At 39.9% G+C, this 22,087-nt stretch overlaps 2 protein-coding genes across 2 annotated transcripts; one reads left to right on the forward strand and one right to left on the reverse strand.

The window, feature by feature from the left end:
- The first annotated feature begins 2,478 nt into the window (after window positions 1-2,478).
- On the forward strand, window positions 2,479-6,489 carry LOC115734809. The gene is made up of 2 exons (XM_030665746.2): window positions 2,479-3,568; window positions 5,796-6,489. The coding sequence occupies exons 1-2, from the start codon at window positions 3,114-3,116 to the stop codon at window positions 6,034-6,036; spliced, it is 696 nt and encodes a 231-aa protein (XP_030521606.1). The 5' UTR covers window positions 2,479-3,113; the 3' UTR covers window positions 6,037-6,489.
- Window positions 6,490-6,595: 106 nt separating this feature from the next.
- On the reverse strand, window positions 6,596-13,589 carry LOC115734810 (serine/threonine-protein kinase BSK6-like). The gene is made up of 10 exons (XM_048281713.1): window positions 13,370-13,589; window positions 13,026-13,258; window positions 12,773-12,908; window positions 12,249-12,382; window positions 12,066-12,171; window positions 10,954-11,039; window positions 9,447-9,635; window positions 8,812-8,973; window positions 7,358-7,471; window positions 6,596-6,969 (listed from the first exon to the last, which is right to left on the reverse strand). Exons 1-10 carry the CDS (start codon window positions 13,467-13,469, stop codon window positions 6,727-6,729), a joined length of 1,503 nt encoding a protein of 500 aa, XP_048137670.1. The 5' UTR covers window positions 13,470-13,589; the 3' UTR covers window positions 6,596-6,726.
- Window positions 13,590-22,087: the final 8,498 nt, after the last annotated feature.

Here is a 22,087-nt window from a genome sequence, read left to right on the forward strand (position 1 = left end):
GATGCAACTTATACTTTATCCGGTGTTTATTATCCTACTACACATTTATTTTTAATAGAGTGTATTAATATTGCTGGTGTTTTGAAGAAAATGAAAAAGATAATCAATTACGTTCGACTATTATAGCAATGCGAACAAAATGGCTGCATTATTCTATCGAAATTTCTCTTATTTATTTGGTTGATACTGTTTTCGATCCACGTATCAAATTAGATAATTTGGGTGATTATTTGACTACATATTATGAATATTTATATTTGATTGAAATATTAAATGTTAGAGTTATACAAATAGTGGTAGTAGAATTGTGTAATGAATTTTGTAGTAAATATAATCTAGATGATAGTGGATCTTTCCAACCTAGTGAGATACAAAGTGGGGACGCAGGTAAAATTAGTAGAGGGCTCAAACTTTTGATGAATAAGCAAAAAAATAAAATAAAATGAGCAATAGGAAATATTTCTAAAATAGAGACTTATTTAACCATTTTTTTAAAGTTTGGTGAATCCGAAGGCGACACGGATTTCATAATTCTAGATTGGTGGAAGAGGTATTCAACCCAATTCCCAATTCTCGTTCTCATTGCAAAACAGATTTTAGCATCTCATTGTTCAACAGTTGCGATTGAACAAGCATTTAGTGCTGGAGGCAACATTTTGCATGACCAATGTTTAAGATTAGCTCCGGATTCGGTGAAGGCTTAAGCTTGTGTCGATGATTGGACAAAGACTCAATATCAACAATAAGATATGGATCGCGATAATGAAGCCGAATTCTTCGATGATGGAAATACCACCGCCATAGGTACTCGGTACCGAAAGGGTAGAGACGATTGACGATGAAGTAAGTATGAAGTTATTAAGGTAAAAGAACTACATGAACTTTGATTCTTATATACCCAAGAAGATATGTAAGCACTTAATGCTAATTCATTAAGTTCAAGCCTCTTCCCCCTCCCTCCCCCCAAATTTGATTACAATTTGTGTTTGATAATTTATTATTTCATAATTTCATAATTTATTATTTTTTTAATTTCATAATTCATTGTTTAAAACTTAAATTTAAAAATCGTAACGAGAACCAGAATCGGCGGTTCCATTTTTGGCTTTGAATCGGACCGGGCCTTGAACCGGCCCGAAACCGCCTGTTCAAAACGGGAACCGAAACGGCCCCTTAAGGTTCCGGTTCCGGTTTCGGTTCACCCATGGCCACGAACCGAAACCGGCCGGTTCCGACCCGTGGCCATCTCTAGGAGCGGTTACTTTTTGATATTGTTCCCAAGCCTTTGTTCTTGTATTTTTCTTATTTTGGCTTTAAAAGATGTATCTAAACCGTATATTGTATATAAAGATAAATATTTTCAAAAATTGTTGCTGGCTATGTGACTCTATAGGTTGGGGAGTCCTATTAATAAGGCCATACCCTATAGGGCATCGTGCATGCCTTTGTTTCGCATGCACTTTAATTTTTGTTCAGTTTTTCGTATGCGCCCTATTATAAGTAATGAAAGATTAAAACAGAACTTGATTAGTAAGGTAACGCAATAGGACGTCTTGGGCCTTACAAACGGTGGCGAGGCTCATCCTGGGCAAGGCCAACCTCGCCGGCTGCCGGCTAGCCGGATGAAGGAGGAGAAGAAAACAAAAGGAAAAAGAAAAGAAAAGAAAAAAGGAAATTTTTTTGAAGAACATTAAAATAATATTAAAAATTATCCACGTCGGCGTCCATTGGTCAAAATTGATTGGAATGACTAAATTGACACAAATGCAAAAGATTTAGAATTGAATTTGGTACAATTGTAATAGGTTTAGGATTTTTTTTTATTTATAATTTTCCCCAATACTTTTCTATAGATATATGCCAGATTAGTATCCTGTGCATACTATTTCTCTTAAGGAAATACATAATTCACCACGACCATTGCCGTTAATGGAATTTCAGTGATTTTTTCTTCATAAAGGTAGAAATCCTTCTTTCCTTCATGGTAGTATAGTTACAGATAAACCAATGCTAGAGATATGCCAATTTAGGCCTTGGAAAGTACATTTTATTGTAACATACAAATTAATCATAAAGTTGCATGAAATGCACTTTAGATATGAAAAGATTCAATTGTAATTTTAAATGGATAATTCCGATATCACGAGCTATATTGCTAATCTATATCAATATATTATTTATAATTACCATTCACATTAATCACATAAGTATCTAAAATACAGTTTAAAAAAAAAATTACATGTAAACAGGGTGGGAAAGGCTTATTATCGTCCCTGCCTCGCCGAAATCCCCGAGCCGAGCATAGAGAGGCAGTGAGATCGCGAGCCCCGTGCCCATTGCTCAAAAAAAAAAAAAAAAAATAGCGATATGGTGCGAGTCAAGAATCTTCTCTCTATGAGATTTAAGCATGGGAGGGTCGTATTTTCGGATGGAAAGATGAGAAAATTGTTTTCGAATGGTGACCAAAATGGGGGCAAAAGTGCAAAAATGTCTTCCGTGATTTTCCCTTTTGTGTAATTTCTCCCCAGGGTGTACGCCGAATGATCCATCGAACGTCCCCTGTCGGGCTCATGATACGGTCCCAACCTGCCGCTTCACGATACGCAGAAACAGTCTCGTCTCCTCAGAACCTCTGCGGAGTGAACCCCAGAGCTCGTTGATGTTGATGGGTTCTGCAGTCTCCAGTTGTTCCCGTTCACATAAAAGTCTCTCTCATCTCCGATCTGCAATTAGACAGAGACATGCGTCTCTCTCTCTCTCTCTCTCTCTCTAAGACCAGACCAGAGTCTCTTTCTTCAGACACCCACCCTCCGTCTTCATCAAACAGTTCTCGTCTGAATTAGCTCCGTTTACTTCTTCTTTCCACCATCTTCTCGCTGAGTTGGGCTTGTAAATTCTGCAACTTCACTCGCTGTAAAAAGTCCTACAATGTCAGATGTCCTAGTCTCCGCCGAACAAACATCAATAAAAAGGAAAATCTAATCTATCTTGGACCAAACCCCGGAATCTGCTCGGGCGCGGCAACTGCTAAAGCTTCGAGTTTTAAGCCTTGCGATGCTTCGTCGGAGCTCATAATCCGCTTCCTCGCTTCTGGGTTCTTAAGAAAAAGAAAAATGAGGAACCGAGATATTTCCCACGACGATTTGGAACAGGGGTGTCGTCGTCGCAGTGGCTCGAGCGCCGAAGACGACGAGAGCGCGTGCTTCTCAGACGCCGAGGATGGCGACGGCTCCGGCTCCGGCTCACGCCGCTCCCAGTTCTACTCCACCGCCGGCGGGTCCTACGACGAGTACAGCTTTGCCTGCGCCTCAGATCGCGAGGCGACGGCCTCGGGAGCGGGGGGCCCATCCTCCGGGTCGGAGCGGTCGGTGGAGATCGAGGTGGTGGAGAGAGAAGCGAATGTACATTTGGGGAAGGAGGAGAGGGATTGCAGGATTTGCCACTTGGGTTTGGAGAGCAACAGCCACGAGTCCGGTGTCGCCATCGAATTGGGTTGTGCTTGCAAGGACGATTTGGCTACTGCGCACAAGAACTGTGCCGAGACGTGGTTCAAGATCAAGGGCAACAAGTGAGTCACAATACCCAATTCACACTTATCGTCTGGTTCCTTCAATTTCCGTAAACTTCCGTGAGGCTTTTATTGATGTCGTTTGGGCATGCACAAAACTGCACACGGATTTGGTTTGGTTCCAGATGATGAGTCTCTGTTTTGTCAGTTGACGCTAGTTTCCGACAATTTATGATTTACTATATTTGAAGTGTGAGTATTCATCCTGGAAGAATTAGTGTGGATTAAATGCAGATACTTTGTGGCAGGTTGATGAGCTTAGACGCAAAGTCGATATTAAAGGGGAGGTGAAATGAGATTAGAGCTGGTTCTGGTAAAGTTAGAGAGAGAGAGAAAGGGAGAGAGAGAAGCGTGATGAAGTGTGTCCATCTGGGCTGATGATTCCTTGTTGCCTTGTCTCTTTTTCCTGAATTGAGTTGGAATCTCCACTGTTGCCTCTTTCTTGTGGCCGTCTGCTTTTAACTACGAGGGCGGCTGATTCCTAGTTGTCCATATTCATTCTCTGGCAAATTATTTGCGTTTGTCTTTGCATCTCATAGCAGCTTTTTTCAATTTTTTTTTAAATATAGCGCGGTTTTATTATCTTAACTTGCAAGAAAAAAATTCCATGTTCTTATGTCTTACTCTTCTCAGCTTCTCGCCTTGGAACTTGCTCGAACTGCAGAAGTTTGATGTATGTTTCTGTAGGCAGTTCCTGATAGAAGTTGGCATTCTTGAATGTCTGCAGAGAACCCCATGACCTCTTGTGCTTTAGTTCCCTATCCATAATGCTTCTATCTAGTTTATTGAAATAATTTTACCATGACTGAAAAAAAAAAAAAAAACAGGTATAAGTGCATGGCAAATCTGAAAACTTGTGTGCAACTCAGTCTCAGTTTTCTGATGGAGCGATCTTAGTCCTAAAAGTTTAGAAGAATGATCAAACTAGTCCTCCTGTTTAACTTTGTCTATCAAATTTATGGAAATCCTACATGGCGGTGCCACGTCGTTGTGAATGGCATAGCCACCACCTATAGAATTTCCGTCAAAGTTTCTACAGCAGGACTTGATTGAAATTTTGTTCAAAGTTTTAAGACTTAATTTGTTCGTTGAAAACTTTTAGGATTGAACTGCACTCCACAGAGACATTTTAGGACTTCTAATGCACTTACAAAGTTTAGCTACTTCTTTTATACCATTCCCACTTAACAATCTGAAGCAGCTGCTCATGTCATAATGTTTTTGAACGATGCTCCTCATTCCATTTTCGTACTATAACGGGAGTGGTCCAGACTAGGCTATGTGTAGCACTGAAAAGGAAAGGAATCATCACCTGTTTGTTGCAGAAATTCCTTTTACTCGTGAAAAGACACCAGTCAAGGTTTCACTAAGTACTGGTATCGGCACAGCAAAGTTGATGGAAAAGGGAAAAGGGAGGGACAAGATAGAAGAATGCTAGAGCCTATTTATAAAAGAGAAGGGTAGAAACAATCTGAGAGCTGATCTACGTTGAGCTTCAGAAAGAAAACTGAAGTGTATTTTATCCTTACTTTTTCCTTTGGCCAATTTCTCTCTCTTACCCTGCCCGCATTGACATGCTGAATCAGATCAATCTGTTTGATGCATAATGTCCTTTAGGCAATCTGAGATCAGGTTCATTAGGGCTGAAACAGTAAGATTTTTTCTGTTTTTGCACCTTTTTATCTCTCAAAGCAAGCCTAGGCCATTGTACCATAGTAGAATCCACAAGAGCTGACTTGTTAGTGTGTCATGTCGACAAATGCATTGCAAGGATCTTGCGGTGTTGGTATGGCATTTCCGAAGCCAACCTAGTTTGTTCTTTGGCTCACGCTATCAGAAACTTTCAATTCTCTATTGTCTCTTCTATATGATGTTCTGTATTATGACAGCCTTGGTGTGCCATTTCTTAAGCCAACCTCAACCATTGTTTGGACACGATCAGAAACTGACAGTTGTCTCTACTGTCTCTTCATGTAATAGTGTGTATTACAAGAACCTCTATTGTCTTGAAACATCAAATGTCTACTTGGCTTATCCGTTGGCCTGTGGTAAACTGTTGTTCTGATTCTAATTATTTGTTCTGATTGCATTACTCGAAGTTTATGATTCTACTGCACTGTCATTATGCTTGATAACTCTTTTTCCAAACTCCAAGGGCCGTTTCTCTGCCTGCGCAATTTTTGCTCTTTACTTGCCTTTACATTCAATCTCATTCTGCGTATTACAGGACCTGTGAGATCTGCCAGTCGGTTGCACGTAATGTGTCTGGTGCAAGTGAGATAGAGATGACAGAGCAGTCGAATGAAACCCATAGTGCCACAGCTACATCTGCAGTCTTGGCCCCGATACCTCCTTCTGAAACCCAAAGCTTCTGGCATGGCCATCGACTGCTAAATTTTCTGCTCGCTTGCATGGTATTTGCATTTGTCATATCATGGCTCTTCCACTTCAGAATGCCATCCTCGTGAATTTATGTATCTGGTTCTTTCAAGGACATAGTACAAAGAAAAGGGAGAAAGAGATTGAGTGAGTTGTAAAAAGAGCCTGCAGGGCGCGTTTCAAGGTAGTTGGTGCTTGAGTATAGGTTAGCCATGAGCTTCTCGGTGTTTACGTGGGTCATCGTGTGATTTCATGTGCTTTTTCGTAATTGTCATTGTCCGACTTATTCGTCCATGCAACCATTCCCCCAGAATATATAGGTTCATAATCATCAGGGTACGAACTTGATCTACTTCCGCTGTCAACCCAATTTGAGTCTTGGGTGGAGTTGTAAATAAGATAATATCTCCACAAAACATTCTGCAGAGCAGGTGATCTTGTGTTATTATGTTCTTTTTCTCCGCAACCCGAGTTTGTGTGCTCCTGTATTTTGACTCTATTTCTGGTACGAGTAAGAGAAAGGAGGATCTAGTGTTCTCGAAGCACCCGATAGATCTGATTTTAAGCGGTAGTGGCATTTTGTATCATTTTCCAAGTTTGTCATTTGAAATCGATTAATTCAATTCAACATTACAAATCACAAACATGAAAGGGATCAAGCCTACCATCTTTGTCAGATGACTCAGTTCACAGGGACTTTGATTGATGTGAACTCTATTACAGACAAAGAAGAAACGCAAAATAAGCACTAACTAAAACACACGAAGAACATATGCTTTTCAATGTCTATTTGTTTTGGCTTCTAAACTTGCACCATCTCTAAGACACCGGTTGGCCTGAGCTTCCAAGCCAAGGCTCAACAGGCAGACAGCTTGAAGGTACAAAGCTGTCGGCCAATCGGGGAAAATCACCAGGGCTTGCACGGCATCGCCAAGAGCTTCTTTTGGCATGTCATTCATCATGTAAGAGAAACATCGTCTCGCGTAGACCGTGGGCGACGCCATCAAACCGCCCCCAATGAACTGCATGAAAACACAATAAGAGACGTTGAAACTTCCTTCTGTCGACATTCGGAGGAACTAGGAACCCATAAATGCCCCTACACATTAGACTAGACTACACCTTCCGTAACTAGAAATTTAGCCTTCTACCATTACGCAAATTGCACCCTACTCACATTTTTTATTTATTTATGGGAAAGCACGCTACTCACATAAATTAGATAGTATCTAATCAATTTCTTGTTTCAGAACTTTTAGATAGCGTTGGCCTATGCAAGAGGATCTGAACAACGTATGTTCTTTGTATGAATCTACAAGAATCTAACACTGGGGTAAGTATGCATTACAAGTAGATAATTCCCAGTTGTCACACGTTCGTGAAGCTACGCCAACTTAATACAAGACTCACTTGTGTATAGCAATCGATGGCAACTGCAAATTCTTTAGCTTTAAAACAAGCATCTCCACGCGTCTTAGAATTCAAGGTCTCCCGCATTTTATGAGTCCACATCTGGAAGGACAACTGCAATGGGATAATCATTTGAAAGGTGTTAGAGACAGATCATGATGAACGAAAGAACATTTCTGTGGTTTTAATTAAGGGATAACATCAACATGCAGGAAGAAATAAATTTCGCTTCTACTTGGTAATCGAACAATTGAATTTCCAACAGCCGATTACTTTGACAGTCAGATGCATATTGACGAACTTATCGCCTATGAAAGGAGGGAAAACTTAAAAAAAAAAAAAACAAATACATTTGCACCAGTTTTCTGAGCAACAATTGACTTCAGCACGTACCTTCGGAGTCCAATAGTAGCTCTAAATGCAGCTCACTTAATAGAAGATCACTTTGACATCCAAACCTAATAGCACCTTCCTTATCCCGAAAGGAACTCTTGTTGTTCAGAAATTTATTAACCATCAATTGCATCTCAGAACAAAGGGATGAAGAGAGAGGTTTTGTATTTACTCACTTAGGGTTGGGATCATATGGTTTGACCACTGAACCGAACTAAAAGTTTCATTTCAATTCCGTTCAATTCAGAGAGGACAAAAAAATTCAGTTCACAAACCAAACCGAACCAGTTCATGGCCATCCTATCTGGTACAATCTTATTATTTGCGAAGGATATCCAAGCTGCCAAGAAACTAAACTTTTCTATTTGCCTTCACATGTTTCTTTGGTGTGAAGGTGGATGTTTAAAAGGTTTTCCAAAGTTAATCAAGTTAGGATCTAAAGGAGAACTGTGGCAATTTATCAGTTAAAAGATCCACCGTTCTAGCCTCTTCATGACCACTTTTTAAATTTTTGCCTACTTTTTGAAGTTTTTCTGTTGCCAGCTTGACATTTGTTGCTGTTCTTTTGTTACTTGGCCGTTCGCCACTGTCCAACTATATCTGTTACTGTCCTAGGACTAATAGGAATTATGAAAGTTCAATAGAAACAATTTTTTGAAAGAAAAGTGTGCCAATTTGGTCTAGTTCTCTTGGAACCAAATTGAATCGAATAATCAAAATTCAGTTTTGTTCAGTTCAGTATCAAAGACCTGTTTACGTATTTCTCCTTTCCCTCTGCTTTGCTGGTTCTAACTCCATTGAAGTCCTTATTAGTAACAATGTTCTTCGAAAACACATTTGTGGCAGGTAAGAGCAAAACAGAGGATTCCCTCTCACTATGAAATTCGGTTTTTAGGGCAAGATTCCTTATCAAAGTTAAGTAGGATACTTTGAGCTCAATTCCTGTCTTCTTACCTTTCAAAGACAAATTATAGGTACATTGATCCCCGTGGACAAATTAACTATGATACGACTTTACTCCATCTAGAAAATATTAGAAGTATGAAAGCATAAAGACAGACCTCAGTGCCAATTCCCTCATCACCCTTGTATCCATTCGTCTCTAGGATCTCATGAATGGTAGTGAGATCCATTCTCGAACAAGCTTGTCCTAAGGGTGTTCGAAGAAGTGCTTCTGCCGTGGAGACATCCTCTTTGATACCCAGCAGAACATGTGACGGAACCTGCTTTTCACTGATCAATAAGTAACTCCTTCAAAGAAGTTCATCTGGTCAACAGTGTAGTATCTACTGCAAGCAACATAATTGTAAGTTGAAACCATTTAGAAAGGCATGGTACTAAGAAACAAGTACAAAGCACCTTGGCCTAAACAAAGCAAAAAACCATAATCCAAGAATGATTTGTAGAATTTGAACACCTACATTGTTCAATTAATGTACATATCAGGTTGAGCAGAAATTTGGTCCTGCTAAGAAGTTCATGTGGGTCATGAAAGAGAGCTGTGTTCATGACGACATAAGAAGAGTTATGCATGAAGGGATAGCCCAGCTGATGTTTGTGGATAAAGTACAGATAAAAGGAGAATTATGAGCAGATGAATGCCTCAACTGCCAAACATCTTTAAAAGTTTAAGTGTGGCATTTTATATGTTAAGAACCCTGATAAGAGAAAGAAGAGCATGAACTATTCTGCACACCTCTGCTTCTTTCTGTAGTGATCTGAGAATCGTAACAAGTGACTTAGCATTTGGCCTCTCGCCAGCTTCATCCTGCAAACAACGGGAAGCTAAGCGAAACAACTCAATAGCATCTGAGCTCAAAAATTGACCCTCCAAAGCAGAATCCATTAACATTGAGAAATTCTTGCTTCGTATTTGGTCAAGTGCCTGAAAAGTGAAACAAGGGAAAGCGTGGTCATTTAAATTGTCAAGCAAATCGTTCTTTAATTATTTGAGTGTTTTCAATGAGTGTCCCAGAAGCATTTGTTAGGTATAATTTTATTTTGAATATTCAATTTTCACAACACTGATTTGCATAACACAAGGGTAAGCATTGGAAACTATAAAGTTTCCTTATTTGATAGTGCCTCGTTAACAAAACCCTTATCATTTAACACTTCCCTGAGCATATAAACCAAGCCTTACACTTGAGACATAAGAATAAAGGAAATGTTTTAAGATAATGAGCCCCAGGATCGCTCCTGACTTCTACTCTGATATCTTATTAGATAGACTACCTCTTCAAAAAGATAAAGCTGCCATAAATGGGGCAACAATGTAAAAAGCATATTGATTGGCATAAATAGCGGAGAGGAACTAGATTGTCTACCATGCAGAAAAGCTAATTAAGCCAGTATTTTTATTGCATCGTCATAGCTATATCTATCATGGCAACTTCTCACTTGATAGTAGGATACACAAATGGTTCCTTGAAGAAACAAGCATAGTAGCTCATTGTGGCTGGTATAATTGGAGATCCTATTCAAAAGAAAGCTCACAAAGACACTGTGGTAGGACCATAGTTACTCTATCAAAGCTTAAAGAAGATATTCATATTATTAATTTTTTGAATTCTAGATACTCCAATTCAAACAACATCACACTTCTAACTCCATCATTTGCTAGCCATGATAAGTGACCGAATCTTACAGATTAGGCTTTCTTGGCATTACATAGGCATAGCATTTTAATATTTCGAATACAACTGATCCTCTAATTGGCTGAAGCAGCTGCTTTATTTGATAAGGGTGAGAAATAAATCTGGGTTGAATCCTCAATTTTGCATCCTAGGTGAAGGACTACGCATTGTCCTTTATTTCAGTGCTTATGCAGAGGTAAAGCTAAACATGTGTGTTCATTAACTATGCATATATGTGTATAAGGGAAGCCTACATCACGTGGGGGCCATGTATTTGTTGCTATAGGTGTCTGTAGTTTGTATATTTTAGTCATGTAGTACTTGGTTTAGATTATACCATAACAGACACAAACCTTATGTATAGTACAAATGCAGGTATAGGTATACCTGTCTTGAATCTTGAGAATTGTTGAGGCTGAGTTCCAATGAATAAGTTTAATTCTGCAATCTTCTGATTAAGAGTGATTCTTAACGATTGCTTATATAAGGTAAATTCTTTACCAAATACAAAGTGTGCAGAGTAGTACAAATTTCCAGTTGCACTTGAAATATCTGAATGAGACATACATGTGCGGGGGGAGTGTTTTTGCCACTAAGTAGATCGAGCAACATGGTACCAAAACTGTAAATCGCACTTGTTGCCCCCATAGTACCTGCCAAAATAAGGTCATTTTCTAGTATTTATAACTTAGATCCATTTCACAAACAAGCGCACAAATTTCAAAATTGTTTCCTAGCAAATCCTGATATGGAGATAATTACAAGCAAATTTAGACCAGTCAAGATTGGCAGTAATATTTCGCTCTTTGTTAATATTTTACACATCAAGGTCACAGCTGTTTGCGTATTGTTAAGACCTGTAGACATTACTTGTGCAGTACCATATCAATTTTAGGACAAACCAAAGATATAAAGCGTAAGTGCTTCCATATTTTCAGGATTAACGCTTTCCAAGATGACTTAACAAAAAACAGATACCAAGTAAAGTTCCAGTTACCAATACTATCTGCCCAATTGTTGGAAGCATATCTAATTGTGTTGGCACACAGTTGATTGGTGCCCTCCATGTAAACTGTGTTTTGTGAAAAAGGGAAAGAAGATCCGAAAGCTTGAAGACTATTCTGTCTCAAAATCCATGGGGTGTCATATGAATGCTATGATGAATTATACAAAATTAGCACTGATAATTTGCATCTAAAAGAAGCTCCAGTTGTTGAACTATACGTATAGTACAATCAGCATAATCAAATTCAAATTTCTAAGCAAGTATTGCTCTCATTTTGTATTTTGGAAACGAGAGATAAATTTTTCCAGATTGGAACCCAAAAGTTTTAAAACTGGCAACACAGTTATTGCCTAAGCAGTTTTGCAGAGATCTTCTACCTCAATCATCTCTAGGCTCTAGACGAAGACACTCCACATAGACAAATTGCCATAAACTAAAAAGCAACTACTCTCTCACCAAAGAATTTCCATATTGTATCTTCTCTTTAATCAATGCTTATGCAGCATTATAAAGTGCCACACCATGACAAATGAAGAGACGAATGAAACATATAATTCTTAATTGCTAAGAAAAGATTTAGATCATGTTTGTAGTCCACCAATGTGTATCACCTGCCCAATAATAGCACAATGAATGGTAACACAACTCAGATACTTGTGTGTCGGGTATCCACCTGTTTTGAAATATTCTGGGGGTGGAAAAGCTAATTTAGTGCGGTTCTTCCTCCAATCTACATTGTTCTTCGCAAGGCCGAAACAGGACAACCTGGGATTGCCATCCTGCCATTATTAGATCAAGCCATTTAGAAGAGAATTTAATGCATGACACTGAGGCAAAGCTGCATAAATACAAGTACCTGATCAAACAAGACCCTGTATGCATGCAAATCATGGTACAATGGCTTCCCTTTGCTGCTACAGTACTCTAACGCTTGGGCCAAATAATATGCTACCCGCAGTCTCATTGCCCATTTCATTGGCGAGGTCTTCCCTAGAACATCAACAAACTTGTAGATTCAAACAGAAACCAAGACAAACAGTTGTGTTCAAGCTAATGACTTTGCTTGAAGAACAGCACTAGCAATTCAACTGCAACCGTGTTTCTTCTTTATTACATGACATTGTTTTTCAGACTAATATCGCAATCCTATGCCAGCAACATACGCCGAACCGCATGTATAACTTGATACTAAGAGATATCACGGGCAACCTCAACTTCACATAGACATCCGCAGTCAATTACTTCTCTTTAAGCTAAATTAGCATTGAGTTGAACACATGACCTAGTTTCAACTTTGACTCCATTACCTAACGAGAAATTTCAAATATGCCGAACATCAGGATTGAGTATTAAAGCAGAAGGAAAGTAAAAAAGACTCACAGAGGAAAAGATGCTTGGCAAGCGTCTCATTGGGCATGAAATCAGCCACCAGCAATCTCTCATCGCCTTCGCAGCAGCATCCTATCAGATTCGCCAGACGCTCGCTCCTCAAACTCCCAACCGATTTCGCCTCCTCCTACGAAAATCACCTCCAAATTCAGAGCGGCGCTGATCGATCACTGCCCTAAACGAACCCAACTAAAAACTAAACAGAAACATCTAACAGGGCGCCGAGTTCAAACAGTCAACGCACGAGGAAATACTGAGGATCGGGCCAAGCGCCCCTCTCGTAGCGCTTGACGGCGATCGAGCGGCCATCCTCGAGCTCGCCTCTGTAGACGACGTCGCTCGGGACTCCGAGGCCCGCGCGGTCGGGGTCCGACAAGATGTTCTCCCGAGAGAATCCGCACGTCGCGGCTTCGAGTTGCTCGAAGCGGAACTCGGTGAAGCTCGGGCATGATTCCCGCTCGCCTTCGCCCCCGTTCTCTGCTCAAAATATCTCTTCGCGCATATTAGTTTTCTTTCCCAAAAAAAAAAGAAAAGTCAAACACGAAATGAAGAATCGGTGAACGTGAAGGAAGGGAGGGCGGTCGTTACGGCGGAGATCGGCCGAGGACGGAGGCGATTCAAAGCTGGCGGGTGGTCGGCGACGTGGCGCGAAGCAGCAGAAGGAGAATTCGGAGCAACGACCCGCCATTGGGGAGTTGAATCGACGGTACACAGAATGATCGGACGGTCAGCGTTGTGCGCGCTCTTTTTGAATCAATTTGCGATTCGGGCTTTCGTCTTTGGGATCGGAACTTTGGTCTAATTCCTACTCGGCCCTTTGTAAATGGTCTAATATCAAAAAGAGAGAGTAAACCTTTTATTTTACTACAACTGCGCCCCCACAAAAAAAAGGGCACATGCATAGGAAAATTCTGGCCTTTGTTACCTTTGTCGCCATACGTGATGTTAAAGGAAATGACCCCGTTTTATGGATCGAATTATCTCCTAAACGTCAGAGCAAAAGTCAGTATATTTCTATCAAACCGACCTCTTGACTTTACCGGTCCTTCATATTTTCCTCATTTATTTGTATCGTATCGAAAGAAAGTTCTGCAATGAAAGTGAAGCCGGGCGATTCTTAGTCACGGGTCAAATTTGGATTATGAATTCGTGCCATCGCAATGCTATGCACTTCAAATTCTTTTCGAATATGACTTAAAAAATAAATGTATTCTTTTCGATTTATGTTTAATTTCGCATTTGCCGGTACCCATTACCGTAATCATTATGTAAGGGGGTCAAAGTCAAGCAATTGGGATAACGTGTGTTAACCCAAACCTTATTATACGTAATCATCCTTGATTTGGATTAGGCAAGACTAGGAATCAAATTAAGATGCGGGAAATCATTGTTCACGTAATACTTACGTCCAAATCAGATATGTTCTTTTCCTTGGCAGGTCATATCACGGACGTAAGAATGGGAATGCATGACCTCGTCTAAAATTTTATGAAAAGAGTTTAATTTGCAGGGAAGGCCAATGGGTAACGCGGGGGATTTTGCGGAGGTTTTGACCCGTTGACCGACGATGTGGAATTTGTGATCGTTGAGACATTCTCGAAGTTTTGACAAAGTCCTTGTGTTTATTTTCTTACCCCGCCCCACTCGCAATTGATTATATACCGACGTTAGTTAGATAAAGACCATTTCCATAGCTTTGTTCACACTGAAAACAAGCTTTTTCCTATGCACCATCAAAGGGAGAGGAGAAATTATCCGACCCGCCCTAAACTTATTACACGGGATACCAAGTTAGTAGTGAACTTTTCAATCTTGCCAATTTAGTGTTAGACCCTCGCGTGAAATTTCGATGCGGTACTTCCGGCCAACGTGGCGGTCCGGTCATTGGGAATCATCCGACGTGGCACACTGCTACGTCAATGATGTCGGGTAAAAATTGACCAAAAAGATTAAATTGAAATTTCGCGTAAAGATTGGGGACTAAATTGACAAAATCGAAAGGTTTCACACTGAATTAGCTTTCATATGATAGATTTATGACTTATCGGACAATTTCTTCAATTGTCAAAGGTGCGATGAAATGAGCTTCTATCTATGTAAGAACAACTCGAAATATGCTATGGTCGATTTTATGAAATTAGTGTATCGCTAATTGTGGTAAGATTTAATTCATCGTTGAATACAACATAATAATTCAAATGTTGATTAGGAACTTGCCTTGTCACTTAGGTTCCGTTCGTTTCACGGAAAATCAAGTATTTTTTCGAGAAAATAACACTATTTTTCGATAGTTGGCTGAAACCTGAAAAAATACTGAAAGATTTTCTCTGTAGTCCGACAAGGAAAATCAATTTCCTCTATGCACTCCTCTTAATGATTTTCTATTATTATTTTTAATTTTTTTGCATTAAAAAATAAAGTTTTTAATAATTTTTATTTTATCTCTTTTCTTTTTATTTTTTCCCATTACGCTTCGGTTGGCCGCCGGCCGCAGCCAAGACTCGAGCTCACCAGATTCCGACAAGCCTCACCTCGCGAGATCCAACAATGCTCAACCTCGAGCAAGGTCGAGGTTCGCCTCACCGGCCTCAAGCAAGGCCGAGCGTCACTATAGCTAGTGAGGCGAGGACGGGTGAGCTCAGGGCCGAGCTTCACCTCTCCAGATCCGGCAATGCTCGGCCTCAGACGAGGCCAAGGCTCCCCTTGCTGGCCTCGGATGTGAAGACATGATTTTTTCGTCAAATGGAATTATTAGTGGAATAAGTAATGTTGGGCTTGGATTAGTGGCAAATGTGTACTTGGGGATTTAATATTTTGGTGCGGTAGATTATAAAGTGCGATATCATAGTTGGGCATGGTCAGTTTATTAGGACCATTTGTGATTTACTTGATGGAGCGTTGGTATTCGATATCGGTTTGGAGCGAAATCGGTTCTCGATTTGAGCTCAAAGCCACCACCTCAACCCCTAAGCCACCGACCTATACATCTCACCCCCACTATGATGGCCTCTCTCTCTCTCTCTCTCTCTCTCTCTCTCGTGGACAGCCCCCCCCCTACGTAGCTCCCTCATTTGTTCCGCCTTCTCCCTCTTGTTCTTGCACCAGAAATTCCTCAAGTCAACGCCGGCAATCCACGAGCTCACAAGCCTCGACCTCAACCCCTTCGTATGCCCGTCTCGCTGTTTGACCACACTTGAACTACGAGGTGCTTAGGAGGAAAAAGGGTCGTTCAAGCTCGTTTCTTTGGCGAATCGAGTTCCGTTTTCTTCGTGCAGCAACTTGAGGCAAGTAGATATCTATCCTTATCACTAGACTATCCATTTACTGTTTGTTTAGCGCGAACGTTGGTTTTGGAAATGGGTATACGTAGACATGGCCACATTGGAACCGGGGCCCGGAACCGGGCCCACGGTTCCGACCCATTTATTATATTAAAAAAAAAGCCTCGAATCGGGACGGGTCGGTGGGGCAAAGAGCCCATGGCTCTTTGCCCAGGCCCCCCGGCCCACCAAAAAAAGAGCAACAACTCTTTGGGCAATGGCCCAAAGAGCCGTTGCTTCTTTAAAAAAAAAATTGATTTGTTTTTAATTCTTCTCTATAAATACCTATCCTCTTCCTTTCATTTTTCTCACAAATCATCTCGACAATTCTTTCAAATTCTCTCAATCCGCTCAATTCTCTCAATCCCGCCTCAATTCTCTCTCAATCGGATTTCCGATCAATTCTCTCAAAAATGGCAAGTGAAAGTAGAAATACTGGAAAGGGCAAGACAACTATGGGAGATTCCGAGTATCTCATTCCTGAATATGATCCTCGTAAGTATGCATGTTGAGAAGACAACGACGATAATATCAACGTTATTCCGATTTCGAATGCCGAGTACATCCCAACACAAGAAAGTCTTCATCCTCCTACTCGTGTCTAAAAGACGTCGACGGCAAATGAGCCGGAACGGAAGGGCCAAGATAATATATCCGACTTGTGGCTGCACTTCGACAAGGTACGTGATGAAGGCGAAGGTAAGTATAATATAAATTGTAAATATTGTTCGCAAACGTATAAATTTACGAAAGGAGATGGCTACGGAACATTCCGTCGGCATCCGACGAAAAAACATCCAACGCAAGCGGGGATCGACATTACGCGACAACAAATTTCCGGGTACACCAATCCTAATCATCATCCTTTATTTCATTACACTTATACACTTTATAAACAAACATTAGCTGAATGTGTTGCCCTTGATCATGCTCCGTTTACTACTGGTGAAAATTTTAATTTGAAATATTTGATAAATACTGCGTTGGTTCCGCAAGCACCGACTATTCCAAAAAATACTCTTAAACGCGAAATTTTTAATTTTTATAAAAAAGGAAAAAAAACCTTTAGCAAATTTTTTTGCGGAATTTAATGGACGTGTGCATTTAGGTAGCAATATTTGGAGTGATCCTTGATAAATTCATTCTTATATGGGTGTCACGTGTCATTGGATAGGTGACGACTTGACCATTCAAAAAAGACTTATTGCATTTCGAGTTTTTTATGAAAAACATTTGGCTCATAATATTTATAGAATAATTAGGCAAGTTTTAGAAGAATATAATTTGATAAATAAAGTATTTTCAATTGATTTTGATAATGCCGCCGCAAATACCGCGTCCATTCCCGAATTAGAAAATATTTGCAAACCCTCTTTTGACGAATAATTTTTTCACATTAGATGTGCTTGTCATGTTTTAAATTTATGTGTACAAGATGGTTTACAAACTCTTAACACTTCTCTCGCCCCAATAAAGGGTGCAATTAAATTTTTATAGAGTCGTGCACATTTTATGAAAGCATAGGAAAAATTTTGTAAACAACATAGGAGAAGGAAAAAAAGGTTTCCAAAAGATATTGCGACTCGTTGGAATTCTACCTACGAGTTGCTTCGTCAAACTTTTGATTACAAAGATTTATTATGTATGTTTATTTCACAAAATATTCGCGAAATTACTTTACTTCCACAATATTGGGACGTTTGCAAAAAAAAATTTAGATTTTTTGAAAATTTTTAATGATGTTACTAATACTTTATCTGGTATTTATTATCATACTACGCATTTATTTTTAATAGAGTGTGTTAATATTGGTAGCGTTTTTAGTGAATATGAAAAAGATACTGAATTAGATCGGACTATTTTAGTAATGCGAGAAAAATGGTTAAATTATTATTTCCAAATTCTTCTTATCTATTTAGTTGGTATTGTTTTTGATCCACGTATTAAATTAGACGGTTTACTAGATTATTTGAATGTGTATTATCATGATTGTTTACATTTGGAAGATTCAATAGATATTTCAAATATACAATGACATGTTAAAGAATCTATAATAGTATTATATGGAGAATTTTGTAGTAGATATGGTTTAAGTGATTCTGGATCTTTACAATCTACTACCTCACGTAGCGAAGCTGGTAGTTCACTTAGTAGAGGGTACAATATGCTCAAGAGTAGGCAAAAAATAAAAATAAAAAGGGGCAACATGTAGTATTTCTGAATTACAAAAATATTTAATCACCCAATTTGAGTTTCGTGATGCGGAACATAGTATAGATTTCAAAATTTTAAAGTGGTGGAAGAGTCACCAAATCGATTACCCAGTTCTCGCCCTCATCGCTCGCCGGATATTAGCAACCTCTTCTTCAACGGTTGTAGTTGAACAAACATTTAGCGCTGGAGGATTAGTTTTGGACTCTTGCCGTTCAAGATTAAGCCCGTAGTTTGTAGAAGTTCAAGCTTGTGTCGACGATTGCACGAAAGCTAAATATCGACACCAAAAGTTGGATCGAAAACACAAATTTTTTAGTGAAAATTGTGGAGACACCACGGTCACGGGTAGCGACGATTGACGATGAGGTAAGTTTGGGTTATCAAAGGTAAAAGAACTACATGGGCTTTCATTCTTCTATCCCCAAAAAGATATGTAGGCGCTTAATGATAATTCATTAAGTTCAAGCCCATTCCTCCTCTCTCTTTTTTCCCCCCATATTTTATTACAATGTACAATTTGATTATAATTTATAATTTATAATTTATTATGTTTATTTTATTATTTGTTATTTTAAAAATTAAAATTAAAAAACAGAACCGGAATCGGCCGGAGAATCGGGCCCGAATCGCCTGTTCCGGTGAACCGGCCATGTCTAGGTATACATATGGATGGTTAAACTTGCATGGCGGGGAAATTGGTGTTTCATGTACGATCCATTGCTTGACTTGGTATCTTTGGGTCATGGGTCGCCAGAATGTGTGTGTGGATCATCTGGATCGTCGTTGATTCGTGAGGAATCGAAATGGGTCTTGGATTGTCAATTTGGGCTTGGGCTTGGAAGATGAGGTTGCATGTGCAATCCATTACTTAAATCGGCATCTCCGGGTCTTGAGTAAGTGGAATATGTGAGATGATCCTCTTGGTTCTCGATAGTTCTTGATGAATTGAAGTGGGGTCAAATAAGGGGAAGTTCGGCCTTGAGGATTGGGGAAAGGATTTGTGAGAGTTCGGAATTCGAGCGAGGTAAGTTCGATGGTTATATGGTTACTATCTAACTTGGGGGAGGTTGAAATTGTCGGATCGCCTAGCAAGTCGTTAGATCGGCGTGGATGGAAAGCGAGATTATATGAGCTTCAGCCTAAGGTGTGAAAGGAAGAATCACTAGATTCATCAAGTTCGTTCATATTTCTTTTTGTGTTTTGTGAACGTTACGTGCTTGTATTTTGTGTTGCATTCTATTGGGTATTCTGTTGACTTGTGGTATGCTATGATTAGCTTATCCGAATGATTGAATGGATCGCCTAATTGTTTGGCTAGATGTTTATTTGCTGAACCTACAGCTTATTGTCGTTGATGTAACCTTTTTTTCGGATAAGCTTTCCTTTTGTGAAGTAGTGGACATGGATAGTGGCGTTGGAGCATGCCGATGGAGACGACGGATAGTACTCTAGAGTTGTTCTTCCTTTGAAATCCTCCCAATGTAATTTGTGGTTTCGTTTGATGAAATGGGGATGTAACTAACTTGTGTGTGTGTGTGTGTGTGTGTGTGTGTGTGTGTGTGTGTGTGTGTGTGTGTGTGTGTGTGTGTATTTAGAGATTCCGATATGTGGATTATGTGATTGTATGATAGGTACAAGTTAGCGAACCCTATGAAAGGCCATACCCTATTAGGCGTGTCTGCCATTTCTTTCTACATGCACTTGTGTCATGTATGGATGCTGATTGTTTTTAGTTAATCAAGCTTTCGCGTGTGCCTTTTACTATTATAGGTATAATATCGGATTAAAGAAGATCGGGATTAGTAAGGTGACGCCCTTGGTCGTCACATCCCGTTAAGGTGGTATTAGAGCAGGTTAGTGAAGTATTAAGGTGTGCTAATGGATGAAGTGTTTAGTATGCAAGTACACGTTAAAACTTACAAGTACATGTGCTTTGTGATTGTTAGGGGATTGGTAGTAGCTCATGACACTTGTTAGATAAGAGGTTCATTGATCACTGCCTTAGGAATTGATGATTTTTGTGGTTATTTGTGAATATAGTATGGTGATTAACGAGTGGATTAGATGATAAGTTCGGATAGTGATGGTTTATGAGATCACAATGAGGTGATTGATGTTTGAGGATTCTAGGAATGAATCTATGTTTGTATATTTGAGGTTCTAGATGTTGATCCTTATTGGTAGCTCTGATTATAATATGAAGTTCGTAAGAAAGCAAATGAGGATTGTGAAATTTTAGGCATGGATTTGAACTTGTGCTTTGAGGTTTAGTGATTGGCTTTGAACGAAGGGCCGGTTTGATTATATGATTTTGATTTCGAATCGACAGCGATCAAGAAAGAGTGTTATTGATCGATTTTAGGCAATTGATATTTGATCTAATGGTCACTCGTGGTGTCGCTTCGATTTAAGATAAGGAGCTGATAATGTGAGAGTGATTGATACGTGAGGTGCAATTGAAGCCGTTCATGTATTGCACGAATTTGGTGCAGTATAATGAAATTTTGAGAAATGTGCATGAGATGCCAGTTTGGTGTGGGACAAGTTGTATGAGATGCCTACAAACCGTAATGGACATGGTATGGGACATGTTGAATGGGACCATTTTAGAAGGTTCCCGACTTAGGGACGAACTAGGGAAAAGCTGGTGGACTTGTAACTACCCGGTCTGATGAGAGCGGGGAGTGATGCCGGGGCAAAGAGACCTAAACAAGAAACAGCTCCTAGTAGGCTTCTAAAATGGTGATGGGGATAGGAATGAACTAAGCCACCATTGAAAAGTGGGTATAGGCGTTGTCTCGAGTCCGACTTGTTTTGAAAACTACATTATTTTAAAATTGGAACAATTCTCAAAATGTAAATCGAAAATACATGGCATTGCATTGCGTTACGGTGAATAAAAGAATATGATGCCATGAATGAGGAAATGCCTGGAATGCCTTGTGGAAAGTTGGTGAAAGTCGGTTGGTTGTGCCTCCACTATGGTCGGAGAGGGCCCCTACTATGTGATCGGGGTAACCTTGAAATGAGATGAAACCCGCATGAGTTAGCCGGCTAACGACTCGACAGTGTCATGGTAGGGTGTGAAATATGTAAAGGCAGTAACCAACGGAACCACATGTATGGCATATGGATTTGACATCGAGAATCGATAGAATTTGATACATCCTAAGTGGTGATGAAAAGTCTGCTTGCACATATATTGGACTTTTGGGTTCATTGTGAGCCATTTGGAATTGGCAAATTGTGAGTTGATGGCCTAGTGGAATTGCCGGATAAGCGATGAGTTAGTAAGGTTGGAGATGACCTTAAATAATGGTTAAGATTGCGAGATGTAGTTATTCTCGGAGAATTAGATATCGGAATAGTGCAACACGAGCATAGGAAGCGGGAATGAGGACGAAATTTCCTAAGGAGAGGAGAGTTGTGAAGACCTGATTTTTTTGCCAAATGGAATTATAAGCGGAATAAGTAATAGTTGGCTTGGATTAGTGGCAAACATGAACTTGGGGATTTAATATTTTGGTGTGGTGGATTATAAATTGCGATATCATAGTTGGGAATGGAAAATTTATTAGGATTGTTTGTGGTTTACTTGGTGGAGCGATATCGGTCCGGAGCGAAATCGGTTCGCGATTTGAGCACGAAGCCACCGCCTCAGCCCCTAAGCCACCAACCTATGCCTCTCACCCCCACCATAAAAGCCTCTCTCTCTCTCTCTCTCTCTCTCTCTCTCTCATGGACAGCCTTCGCCACCCACCGAGCTCCCTCT

This window comes from Rhodamnia argentea, chromosome 7, assembly GCF_020921035.1.
Source record: "Rhodamnia argentea isolate NSW1041297 chromosome 7, ASM2092103v1, whole genome shotgun sequence".
Taxonomy (NCBI): Eukaryota; Viridiplantae; Streptophyta; class Magnoliopsida; order Myrtales; family Myrtaceae; genus Rhodamnia; species Rhodamnia argentea.